The 13,319-nt window shown below is 43.2% G+C and overlaps 1 protein-coding gene across 1 annotated transcript in view; it reads right to left on the minus strand.

Moving 5' to 3' along the window:
* Window positions 1-13,319, minus strand: part of COMP (cartilage oligomeric matrix protein) — a 43,822-nt gene that overhangs the window by 4,321 nt on the left and 26,182 nt on the right. The window contains exons 9-15 of the mRNA XM_026699048.2: window positions 11,983-12,090; window positions 10,843-11,002; window positions 9,782-9,900; window positions 6,649-6,701; window positions 5,475-5,668; window positions 3,695-3,873; window positions 2,129-2,177 (exon numbers count right to left, since the gene is read on the minus strand). Of these exons, the coding sequence (XP_026554833.2) occupies window positions 2,129-2,177; window positions 3,695-3,873; window positions 5,475-5,668; window positions 6,649-6,701; window positions 9,782-9,900; window positions 10,843-11,002; window positions 11,983-12,090 (862 nt within the window). The remainder of the gene's footprint in view (window positions 1-2,128; window positions 2,178-3,694; window positions 3,874-5,474; window positions 5,669-6,648; window positions 6,702-9,781; window positions 9,901-10,842; window positions 11,003-11,982; window positions 12,091-13,319) is intronic.

Below are 13,319 nucleotides of genomic sequence, written 5' to 3' on the forward strand. Positions count from 1 at the left end.
TTGGTCGCTTCAATCTAAAAAAGACGTTGAGACTCTAAAAAGAGTGCAGAAAACAGAAGATTGGGGGACTGGAGGCTAAGACATATAAAGAATGATTTCTGGAATTGAGTATGTTTAGTTTAATGAAAAGAAGGACTAGCAGTCTTCCAATATCTCAGGGGCTGCCACAAAAAAGAGGGAGTCAATTTATTCTCCAAAGCACCTGAGGACAAGAAGAAGAAGCAATGGGTGGAAACTAATCAAGGAGAGAAGCAATCTAGAACTAAGGAGGAATTTCCTGACAGTTAGAACAATTAATCAGTGGAACAACTTGCCTCCAGAAGTTGTGGTTGCTCCAACATTGGAGGTTTTTAAGAAGAGACTGGACAGCCGTTTGTCTGGAATGGTATAGGGTTTCCTGCTTGAGCAGGGGGTTGGACTAGAAGACCTTCAAGCTCCCTTCCAACTCCGTTATTCTGATATTCCCCCTTCCTGCCTTTACGTTGAAGAGCCAGGGAGGCTCAATCTGAGATGCTTCCTCTCTAACCAAATGCTGAGAGATGATTCTTTTTGCTGTAAGCATTCCGGACGCTTTAATCATTGCTTGGTTTCCCAGTGGACAGGCATTTAGAAGCAGCCTCTTTGTTCCCAACCAAACTCTGTGCTCTCCCATCTGCCTTTTCCCAGGTTGCGGTTTGTGTGTGTACATTTCGAACAAAATGTGCACATGCCTCATTTCAAGTAACTCAAGCTGAGAACAGCCTCCCCCAAATCCTGTTAATTCTGTTTACGCAAGCCTTTTCCATTGCAACCGTCTAGCGCGCTTCGCACAAGCTCCAAAACAGAGTTCTCCAACTGGGGAGGCTGTCTGGGGATGCAAAACCCAAGCCCTAGATTGTATGTTGCTTTCCCACAAGCCATGCCCACAATCCCCACCCAATTGTCATTACAAGCAGCCCTCAACTTATGGCCGATCGCTGAGCGACTATTCAAAGTTATGACGGACATTCCCAGGAGTGTTTACAACCCAGTTCGGAAGTTCCAATGGCTATTGCCTCCTCCATGGTCATGTGACCGTATACCAGCGTTCTGCAACTGCGGTTTGCATCATCCCGTAGTCACACGTCCACGTCTTACGATGGTTTTGCCAAAAGTTGGCCTTTATTTCCAGTTTTTAGCAAAAACACCCCATAGCAAACAACTGGTTTGCTTAATAAGCACTGCAAAACTTGTCACATTGGGTTGATCCCATGGGAGGAGCCACTTTACAACCATCACAACTTATGAACATAATGGACAGTCTTCCATTACAGTCTTAAACCGAGGACTACGTGTAATGGGTCCGAAGAAGGAAATGATCGCATGGAATGGAGTGTAAATAGAGTAACAGAGGTGGAAGGGACCTTGGAGGTCTTCTAGCCCAACCCCTTCTAGTCCAACCCTGTTCAGTCTCCTCTTAAGTAAACCTATTCCATGCTGTGTAGTGACTTTTGCTTCAGTTTGAGTCAGGCCAGATGAAAATAAAATGTTGACTCTGCCCCGTCTACTGTGTACTGACCCCACCGCTGGAAGTTCTAACTCTTGGCTCCCAAGGGTTGCAATTTCTTCCCTAGGATTGTATCTTAAAAGTGAACGTTGCCGCATTGAGGACCTCAAGAAGGAGCATTTCTGCATCCTGTACAGGTAGGCCTCAATTTACAACTATGTGTTTAGTTACTGTTAACAACAGCACTAAAAAAAAGTGACGTATGACCGCTTTTCACAGTTACAACCTTTGCAGCATCCCCATGATCATGTGATCAAAATTCAAATGCTTGACAACTGGTTCCTGTTGATGAGCATTGGTGTGTCCTGAGGTCATGTGATCCCCTTTTGCAGGTCATGTGATCCCCTTTTGCAACCACCTGACAAGCAAAATCAATGGGGAAGCCAGATTCACTTAACAACCGGGTTACTAACTTAACAATAGGGGTTCACTTAATAGCTGTGGCAAGAATGGTCATAAAATGGGGGCAAAACCCAATCACTGTCTCGTTTTAACAACAGAAATTTGGGGCTCAATTGTGGTTGTAGGTCAAGGACTACCTATGTGTGATGCAAATATTTTAAAGCAATTGATTTTTTTTTCAGAGCTTGAACTGTAACTTACCCACAGCTAAACCTGGGTCACTGTTCATGGTCTGCACAATTTCCATACCCTGCAAAAATAAGAATTTTCTTTTTTTTTTTTTAATGCAACATACATCCAGAGACTCCAACCTCCATCTGGAACTTTGAGAACAGGAGGGCATTTTCAGAAAATGACAAATGGCAAAATGGGATTGGAGAGATGTCATAAAAAACTTTTTATTCACAGAATGTTACCTGTACTTTCTCAACAAGACACTCCCTATTAGACCTGACTGCTTGTGGCCTTTTTGTAGACCAGTGTTTCTCAACCACGGCTACTTTAAGATGTGTGGACCAACTCCCAGAATTCTGGGAGTTGAAGTCCGCAGATCTTAAAGTAGCCATGGTTAAGAAATACTGTGTTAGCTGGATGGAGCTACAAGTCTCTTCTGTTACTCCGCAACTTGGAGACGAGTAGGGAAGTTGAAAAAGGAGGAAGTTGTCCCAAAATTGTTGAGAACGGAGCTGGCCTGGACCAGACCTTGCTTTTCTCCTGCACCATGAACTGGATAAAGAACTGACCTGTATCCTTTCAGCCAAGAAGAAGAACCGACCTGTATCCTTTCAGCCAAGAGTTCACCCCAGCAGCCTTGAATCATCTTCACCCAGAAAGGTAAGTGATACCCCACACCAGAGCAAGACACAAAGCTCCTCCAATCAAAATATTTCCCGTCACAGAAACTCAGCCTTTCACAATCCTGAAGCTGTTCCAGACAAATTAGACTTTAGTTCCCAGAATTCCCAGTCATAAAGTTGGCAGAGCTCCCATAATGCCTTGTCATCCTCTCCATTGGCTGTGCTGGCTGGAAAGTACAACTGTGAAAATCTCGATGCCACTTCTCACGAGGTCTTTGTTGGAGGGAGAGGCCTCCAATGTGTGTCAATGTGTAAAAAATACTTCTTTGGTGTTTTTAGTTGCCAGCAGAAAGGGAGTGGGGAAAATAGTGCATTCCTTAAATGCTTCAGATAATTGCTAGGCAGCCAAAGCTTTTGGTGCGCAAGATTATTACGGGAGAGCATGGATGTGTCCCATTGGAGAATATACATCCAGGGGGTGGAGGGGGGGAAGACCAGCTTCAAGGGTGAAATGAATGATGTGTCTTAGAATCAGCTGCACTCAGGTAACGCCGCCATGGTCACTCCTAATCAATGCGGCTAGAGACATGATTTGAATGGGGGTGACAATGTGTATGACTGGAAGAATTGGACTCACCCTTCATCAGAACTTTTGAGAGTAAGCCCAATGGTGCTTTTTTCAAGAGGCAACTGGACTGTCTGGTTTTTGTTTGAAGATGTTTTGCTTCTTATCTTGGAGGAGAAGTGAAACGTCTTCAAAGAAGAACCAGAAAGTCCAGTTGCCTCCTGAAAAAAGCACCTTTGGGACAACCATGACCTCGATGACTGAGAATCTCCCTAGACATAGGAGAGCAATGCAATCATTCTTCAGGACTAGAAGAGTTTTCAATCGTGCAAAGCACCATATGAACCAAAAAAAGAACAAGCACGTCAGGAAATCACCAAGCAACCTCAGAGCTTGATAACTAACCTGGTTGAGGACAATCCAGTTGGGGTCTATCTGGGCATCTCCTTCAGGATCCAACACAACGGTTTGAAAGGCCCGGAAGTCAGTCAGCGTCACTTGGGCATTTTCAGGGCAAACATCAATCCGGTCAACCACCAGGTCCTTATCAAAGTCATCCTGACAAGCATCTCCGACACCATCTCCTGCAAAAGAGGGAGTGGGGAAGTCATCTTCCCATAGTTGCCCTGGGTTCAAAGGCAGAACTAGGGCCACAAGCATCACACACCAGCCTAACACTACATGTTTACTGTCATGCAGTGCAATAAGTCCAGATCAAAGTCTCCCCCCCCCCCCAAGATTTGCAAATGGCTTCCTTTCCGCTCTCACTACACAAATCTTAGAAATTTCCCCCTTCCTGAAAACGCAGCGGATGCAAATCATATGCCCCATTTATGTTATATGTCATTTTTCTCTCTGTGTGTAAATTTATGAAACAGCAGACTAGAAGAGGAGAAAATGGAGATTGGCTCCCAAAGCTGACAGCTATCTTGGGGTGCAACAACAAGAAATAAAGTCCAGATTGTGGAAAATAATTGTTCTACTCTACTATGGCGTGGCCGTTCTCCCATTTGGAGAACAGAGTCCAGTTTTGGCCCCAGAATTAAATAAGGACATCGACAAATTGTTCAAAGAGCTCCTAAGGTGCTGAAGGGTCTGGAAATTCAGCCCTACATAGAATGGTTAAATGTTATTTCTGGGTACAATATTTGACCTACAGAAAATACAGTTAAAGGAATGTAGAACAGCAGGCTTCAAAGATGTGAATGGTGGTCATCAAGAAGAGGGAGTAGATTTATTCTCTATAGCTCCAACAGGTAGGACTAGAAACAGAATATTATGACAAGGAAGTTTGGGTTAGATACCAGGAGAAACTTCCTACCTTTGATCTGTGGGCTGAAACTGGTGAATTCTTCACCTCAACTTTTCCAACAACTGGTGGGGAATGTAGAGATTCCCCAGGCAGTGTCTCTCAACCTTGGCGATTTCTGTTCTTCCCCTTCTCTGCTTAATTTTACCTCTTTCTTTACCTGCCAAATATCTTCAGCTATACTTGTTCAAGTCGCCTGCATTTTTAGAAAGCCTAAACTAACCCAGTGTTTTCAAACTTGGCAACTTTAAAACACGTAGACTTTGACCACCAACATTCTTGAAACTGCTACATTTGAAAAACACTGAACTAACCCTTCCAGTATGTTTAACTTTCCCTGAAAGTTTCTGTAGCTTCTCCCGCTAATGTCCAAGCTGCTGTTCCACAAGGTCTCAACCACGGCCCTTTGCGAAAGAAGCAAAATAACCGTTTCCAGTTGCATTCGTGCTTCGTTTCTTTGGTCAAGTTAATTGGCTGGGGAATTCTTGGAGTTGAAGTCTACAGATCTTAAAAATTGCCAAGGTTGAGGAAACACCGTTTTAGTGCAGGGGTCTCCCAACTTGGCAATTTTTAGACTTGTGGACTTCAACTCCCAGAATATATTTATTTATTTAAGGATATATCAGCTTTCTGTCCTGTGGTGACCAAAGACTTTAAGACCAAAGTTGCCAAACTTGAAGAGCCCTGTTCTAGTAAATCCTACACTGGCCAGGGGATGGATTATGGCCTCTTTCCAAATCCAGGATATTTTATTTTATGTAATTTTTTTAAAATTTGAACTTGGTTGTGGACACTAAGGGGCAACTGTTCTGTGTTTGTGCTTTCACAAAAGCCCTACAAAGGAAGAAGTTGAGAGAGAAAGCGTGCTGTCCTCACGATTTGTGTCCTGCTGGCTAGGATTGGGGACCAAACGACAGTTGTCAGGCCCTGGGGACTTGTGATCCGGGATGCCATCATTATCATCATCATCATCACATTCATCTCCGAGCCCATCCTGGTCAGAGTCCAGCTGGGAACTATTGGGCACCGTAGGACAATTGTCGCGGGAATCCTGGTGCCCATCTCCATCTCTGCCAACAAGAAAGAAAAGAAAACTTAAAGAGTTCGGTGATGAGTGAAATAAGATAATTATAGAAAAGGGGGCTTTTTTATCCAAGATCATTATCCCCTAAATTGTCCCCAACAATTGGCACACCTATTTGGCTTGTTTTCAGACTCCCAAGACTAAGCCATCTGTCTACCAATGAAGCCACCGATTGAACCTCAGCCTGAGTCACCGTTCTCCAATCAGCTTAGTTTACTGCTTTGCTAGATTTTGACATTAGGAGAACACTGGATGGCCTCATTGCCCATAACCTAACAGTGCAATTATCTTCATGGATCTTCTACTCCATCTCTTTGGAAAAAGAGAAGGTCATTATCCCAAAGGTTCTTTTTCAAAAAGGTAACTGGACTTTGTTTTTCCTTGAAGATGTTTCGATTCTCATCCAAGATACTTCTTCAGTTCAGTTCTTAAGAACTTAGTAGAACTAAGAACTAGAACCAAGAAGACATTTCCTGACAGGACAATGAATCAGTGGAACAACTTGCCTCCAGAAGTCGTGAATGCTCCAACACTGGAAGTTTTTAAGGAGAGATTGGATAATCCTTTGTCTGAAATGGTGTAAGGTTTCCGGCCTGAGCAGAGAGTTGGACTAGAAGACCTCCAAGGTCCCTTCCAACTCTGTTATTCTATTCTAAAAGCAAAGTCCAGTTGTCTTTTGAAAAAGCACTTTTGAGACAACCATGACCTGGATGATTGAGACTCTTCATAGACAGAAGGTCTTTATATCAGCTTTCTGTCCTGTGTGGTGATCGAAGCTGTCGAGGCCTTACCAACACAGTGGAACATGTGTGGCCAAAAGGCTGCTCACTGCATCTCTGTGTGACTTACCTACTACTCATATCTCCCTTCCAGCTGGAAGGGATTCATAGAGCAATTATTCTTGCAAGAATGCAGATATTTAAACCTTGCTACGTGTGAAATGAAGGCAGATATTCTTCAACTCACGTGTCCTGGTTGGTGTCACACGGGTCTCCAACAAGATCGTGGTCAGTATCTTTCTAAGTAACAAAAAGTAGAAAGTTTTAATTGAAATGTCTGAATATTAGTAGCTCAGGTAGCTATGCTGTTTGTTTGAGCTCCGAGCTTGGTGATTTGGTTGTGATTTGGTTGCAAGCGAATGGGGACGAAATGTTTGCAACCAAATCGCCAGGCTCAGAGTTCAAACCAACAACGTAACAGTTTTAATCGTTTTTTCAATTTTCCTTCCTTTAGAAACCTCCCTAAGATGCTTTTATCAAATGCAGACTTGGAATTCTTGAATGTTTCAAGTAAAACATTTTCTACTTCTATCAACATTTCTATCTTCAAAATATTTTCCTTAACATCTCATACACTATTCCTAAACGTACCCTTGCTCTAACATTTCTATTGAATTGTTTAAGCTATGGCTGTTTACAAAAAGATTTGAAGCAGGTGGCTTCCCACAATCAAAAGTCAAAAGATTTTATCCTGTGCTGGATTTTCCAGGCTCATTCACCCAGGAGAATGAAAAAGTCAGGGCATCATCCCAAATTATGAGTAATGAAATTCCAATTAAAATAGCCCTCTACACTTCAAGGGAAGGTTTGATTGGAAGGATTTGCAAGGACGGAACAGATCTTGGAATCAATCTTTTAGGTGGACATTCTGTAATTCCAAAAACAATGATAGAATTAACGTTTCTGCAGCTTTTCTCACAGAACTCCGATTTAATTTGGAACGGGCCTCAGCTGAGCAGTAAATCTTTTATCATACATCAAATCTGGCATCTCTCTTCCAAAAATTTCTTGGGAAAAATGGTTGGGAAAACCTCCTGTCTGTTTAAGATCTTGGACAATGATTATTGCTTAGTGGCCTTCAACTTACAACTGTTTGTTTAGTGACCACTCAGAGTTACAACAAATGTAAAATGTGACAACTGCATCCATGCCATGATAATTTGCCATGAAAATTTGGCAATGATGATGTTGGGATGCCCTCCCAAAATTCCCAACTTGGTCACAACTGAGATTTAAGAGCAGGGACCCCATTTCACTCTCTGGATCGAGTGGCCACTAAAGAAATGATTGTAAGTTGAAGACCACCTGTATTTGGTGTCCTGAGCACAAGCAACAATGGAAAAAGTGATTTATGACAGTTTTTCATACTTATGACCATTGCAGCATCCTCCTTGGTCACGTGATCAAAATTCAGAAACTTGGCAACTGGTTCATATTTATGACACTCGCAGTGTCCATCAGCTTTTGCGGTGTTGTGACAAGCAAAGTCAATAGGGAAGCCAGATTCACTTAACAACCATGTTCCTAACTTAACAACTGCAGTGATTCACTTAACAATTGTGGCAAGAAAGATCGTAAGATGAGCCAAAACTCACGTAACTATTGTCCCTCTTAGCAACAGAAATTTGGGGCTCAGTTATAGTCATAAGTCAAGGACTACTTGTAATGGGCTAGATCAGGGCTCGGCAACCTTAAACACTCAAAGAGCCATTTGGAATTGTTTCCCCACAGAAAAGAAAACACCGGGAGCCACAAAACCCTTCCCTGTGCCTGTCCATTTCCTGAGCGGCCATAAAACTAGCATATATAGTTGAATTAAAGATTCTGTTTTCTTCTGAAACTTTTCTTTTCTTGGATTTAACCACTGTTTGCCTACCGGGGGGTCGAAAAGCTCAATAAATCGTATGCCAGCAGGTGTCACATATTGGCAGTTGTGATGCATATTTTGAGCAACAGGGAGCTGCAGTAGAGGGTTGAAAGAGCCACATGCGGCTCCAGAGCTGCGGGTTGCTGACCCCGGGCTAGATAAACAAATAATCCAGAGCAGAGGTAAAGCAGGTAGTGTTCAGAGACCAGAATCGGTCTCTCTAAAGCAGGGGTGTCAAACTCAAGGCCCGCAAGCAGAATCCAGGCCGTGGGGTGCTCAGGTCCAGCCTGCAGGGCCGCTCTGGAAACACTGACGGACCGGCCACAGTGCATCTGCTCCGTTTTCACTGGCAGACGCACCGCGGGCCGGTCCTTCACTTTTTGCTGGCAGAGGGCTAGCAAAAGAAAACTAAAAACAAAACAAAAAAAAGGAGAAATGTTTCCCCTTTTGCATTTGAGCGTGCAAGAAGGGACAGGAAAGGAGAAAGGGAAAGACGAAAGACAAAGAAAAGGAAAGATGGGAAGGGAGCAAGGAAGGAAAAATAAGGAAAGAGGGGAAGGAATCTAGAATAGAATTCTTGATTGGCCAAGTGTGGTTGGACACACAAGGAATTTGTCTTGGTGCAAATACTCTCAGTGTACATAAAAGAAAACATACATTCGTCAAGAGTCAAGAATCATCAGGTACAACACTTAATAATAGTCATAGGGTACAATAAGCAATCAAATCATACTAGGAAACAGTCAATATAAATCGTAAGGATACAAGCGACAAAGTTAGAGCCATACAGTCACAAGTGGGAGGGGATGGGTGATAAGGAATGATAAGAAGGTTAATAGTAATAGTAGTGCAGACTTTGTAAATAGTTGGACAGTTTTGAGGGAATTATTTTTTTAGCAGAGTGATGGCGTTTGGAGAAAAAACTGTTCTTGTGTCTAGTTGTCTTGGTGCGCAGTGCTCTATAGCATTGTTTTGGGGGTAGTTGAAGTTGAAGGAGAAGGAAGGAAGGAAGGAAGGAAGGAAGGAAGGAAGGAAGGAAGGAAGGAAGGAAGGAAGGAAATTATAATGAGGGAGGGAGGGTCTGAGGGAAGTACTGCCTTACCATTCGGCCACCACAGATGCCCCCGACATGAGTGATATTGAGCTGGCCATGTCCTTCCCCGCCCCCCAAGGTCAAACACAACCCTGATGCGGCCCTCAATGAAATCAAGTTTGACAGCCCTGCTCTAAAGAGCGCAATGTCAACAGGTCACCAAATTTTACCCTTTTCTGACCTCGTTTCCTGTGCCCCAAAAAATTGCAAATATTGTAAATCATCCCAGAGAGTGCTGTAAAGCGCTATGGGGGCAGTATAGAATTCTAAACGCTACTGCTATTCTCCTTAGCAAATGCAGCCCTTTCAGGTCATTAAGCGACTAAATCTATATCGTGTGGATCCAAGCCAATGCCTCACCTGATCTGGGTTACTGATGAAGGGGCAGCTGTCACAGACGTCTCCAACTCCATCCCCATCGGTGTCCTTCTGGTCTGCGTTTGGGATCCTCGCGCAGTTGTCCAGGTCATTTTTAATTCCTGGAGAAGAGGGAGTGAACGAAAGAGCAAAGACCGTAAGAAGCAAAGACTGTGGGGAGTTGCTGAGCTCAGAGAATACAAATGGTGTCCCTGCTCTTAAGCCTCAGTTGTGATAAGGCTGGGAGGGCGGGTAAATTGGGGCGGGGGGTGGGGGACGACCCCAGCGTGACACTTGTCAGATAATGTGGATTATGGCACGGATCCATTTGGGAGGTTTGTTTTAAAGAAGAGCAAGCTAAAAAATAGTATGTATAAAAATGGTAGGGTAATTTCTGATTGATGACTAGTCCCTTGGCAATCATTCATAGTTTCAATGGACACCCCCCCCCCCCAAAAAAGAACCTTATAACCTGGCTCTGAAATTCCAATGTCCACACACACGCACACACCTCCCCCATACTCACATAACTGCATTGAGTACCTGGCAACAGAGATTTATGATGTATTTTCTGGAAGCCGGCGTTTAATTCCCGGTTTTCAGGAACAAAGCACCCCATAACGAACAATGGATATGCTTAATATTAAGTGTTCATTTAACAAGTGGTACAAAAAAGGCCCTAAAATCAGGTCCATTCAAGTGGTGACTCGCTTTATGACCATAATTGCCAGGCTTAATTATGGTCGTAAGTCGAGGACTACCTGTACCTTCCAACAAAGCAAGAACGACTGGTTTCATCGAGTAGTGATCTTGCTCTGTGAAACTGTGGAGAAAATATCTCTATCTATCTCTTATCTATCTCTATCAATCTATCTCTAGCTTATCTCCATCTATCTCTATCTTTATATTTATCCATATCTATCTTTCTATATCTATATCTATCTCTTATCTATCTCTATCTTATCTCTATATCTTTATATCTATCTTCTCTCTCTCTCTCTCTCTCTCTCTCTCTCTCTCTCTCTCTCTCATCAGCCCACTTTCTGATCCGAGCCCAAACTCACGGTCTCCATCCATATCGTTGTCACACAGATCCCCCCATCCGTCGCCATCGCTATCCCACTGGTTGTTGTTCTTGATATTCCGGCAGTTGTCACAAGCATCCCCAAAGTTGTCTAGATCTACGTTTTGCTGGTCCGCATTGGGCACAAACACACAGTTGTCCTGCAGGGGGGAAGGATTCGTAAGTCGGAAAGAAATGGGAAAACCAGCCCAGCTTTGCAAAAATTGGAGTAGCTGACAAAGCCTGCTTGTTGGGATGTTGGTTTTTCCCCTGCAATACACAGTGAGAGGTTTCAAGGAACGCTGGCAAGCAGGATAACTTGGGGAAATCTCCTGCTGAAGTAGAGAAACATCATGTTCCCAAACTGTTGATGTTCTCTTTAGGCATCCTACAAGCTACAATGCAGGGGTGTCCAATGTTGGCAAATGTAAGGCTTGTGGACTTCAACTCCCAGAATTCCCCAGCCAGCCATGCTGGGAGTTGAAGTCCACGGGCCTTCGATGTTTCTTGTCAGGGCAACCTGGCCTACCCAATTATGGGATGGAGCCTACTGCTTCCGTTTTCGTCTTTCAGCCCCCATCCAGGAGTCTTCGCAGGCAGTTGCTTCCATGACAAACTATTTTTGTGTTTGTCTGTGATTGGGGCTGAAAGGCGAAAACGGAAGCAGTATGCTCCATCCCATAATTGGGTAGACCAGGTTGCCCTGACAAAAAAATCTTTCCCCTGCTATAGCCGACAAAGGGAGGAGAGCCCATGGCCTAGAGCAGAGGTCTCCAACCTTGGCAACTTTAAGACTTGTGGACTTCAACTTGAAATCCACAAGTCTTAAAGTTGCCAAGGTTGGAGACCCCTGGCCTAGAGGCTAATACATCTACCTAATATGCAAGTAGCCTGGGTTCGAATCCCAGAAAGGTATCGCTAGCTGATGAGAGCTAAATAGCTTGAAATAGATCTACACTAGTCTCCCTTTATTTTCTTTGTCGGTGAAACATAAATTCAACACTCAAGCCAAAGTTGCCAAGATTGGCCACCCTTGTTGAATGGATCACTTTGAAATTAGAACAAGGATTCTTTGGCATAAGGAAATCTAGGAGAGAAACAGGCTGAAGGCCACACGATCACTGTCAGGAGGAGTTCTAACCTCGGAGTTTTTTATCCCGTCCCCGTCAGCATCGTCGTCGCAGGCATCACCGATCCCATCCCTGTCAGCGTCTTCTTGGCCGGAGTTGGGAACCGTCACACAGTTATCCTGAAGGACCAAAAGGAGGAAATGTCACTTAAAACAAAAATTTGTATCCCGCCTTTATTTTTATTATAATTAACTCAAGACAGTGAACAAACTCAATACTGTTTCTCCTCTTATTTTCCCCACAACAACCTTGTGAGGTGGGTTGGACTGAAACTTACACAGCCAGTTTTCAGCACTAAGGCAGGACTAGAACTCACCATCTCCTGGCGAATGGCCTGAAATCACCCAATCAGCTTTCATACTTAGGGAGGGACTAGAACTCACAGACTTATGATGATTGGCCCTCAGTCACCCAATTGGCTTTCATGCCTACAATGGGACTAGAACTCATAGTCTCCTGAATTCTAGCCTGTTGCCTTAACCACTAGATCAAACTTTTTGGGAGAGGTTTCCTCTTAGTGTGAGAGTGCTAGCCATCAATGCAAGATACAATTTATTTCCCCGATCTGACTTTTAATTACTTGACAAAATAGTTTTTCAGTTATTAGATTTGAACTATGTTGGTTTGAGTGTGCCAAGAAAATTAAGGCATTTATTTTTTTGAATTAAGACATTTATTTATTCCTGTTACTTCTGCACCACTCCAGTTTGATCTCAGAAGTGTACTGAGTCCAATAATTTGATTTAAAAAATCCCAAATTCTCCAAAATACATCAAAGAAGTGTACTTCTAAGAGTATCTGCAAGATATGGTAAAAAAAAAGTCAAGATGGCAGCACAACAGTGCAATCAAAATCCTGTCTTTTGCGGGGGTGGGGGGGGTGGGGGGGTGGATCACAGAGCTTCAATCTCACTGACATGGCCTCCATCCTGACTTTGCTGACTGGGGAATTCTGGGAATTGAAGTCCACACATCTTAAAGTTGCCAAGTTTGAAAAACACTGATTTATAAAGATGGCTTAGAATTCTTGGAGGATTTGGTTTAAGAGAAATGTGATTAAGCTTGAATCAGTTCAATGGCTGTTACTGATTAATCTTCTCATTGTATTTATTTTAACAAATGTATAGGATATTGAGTGCATATATTTGGCAAACACATCCTCCAAAATGTCATTGTCCCAATTACAAGCATGAATTGAGAAAGGTAGGTTTAATTTTCCACACTTTCAATAATCATGAAGTTTATCCCCGCTTTATTTGCTGGCTGAAATAACAACCTTCACAACTCAGCTCTGTTTTCAACTCAAGGCTTCTGACCCCACTTAAATGCTAATAAATATTGGGATGCCT

Source organism: Pseudonaja textilis, chromosome 1, assembly GCF_049901715.1.
Source record: "Pseudonaja textilis isolate UNSWEBS1 chromosome 1, rPseTex1.2, whole genome shotgun sequence".
NCBI classification, from domain to species: domain Eukaryota; kingdom Metazoa; phylum Chordata; class Lepidosauria; order Squamata; family Elapidae; genus Pseudonaja; species Pseudonaja textilis.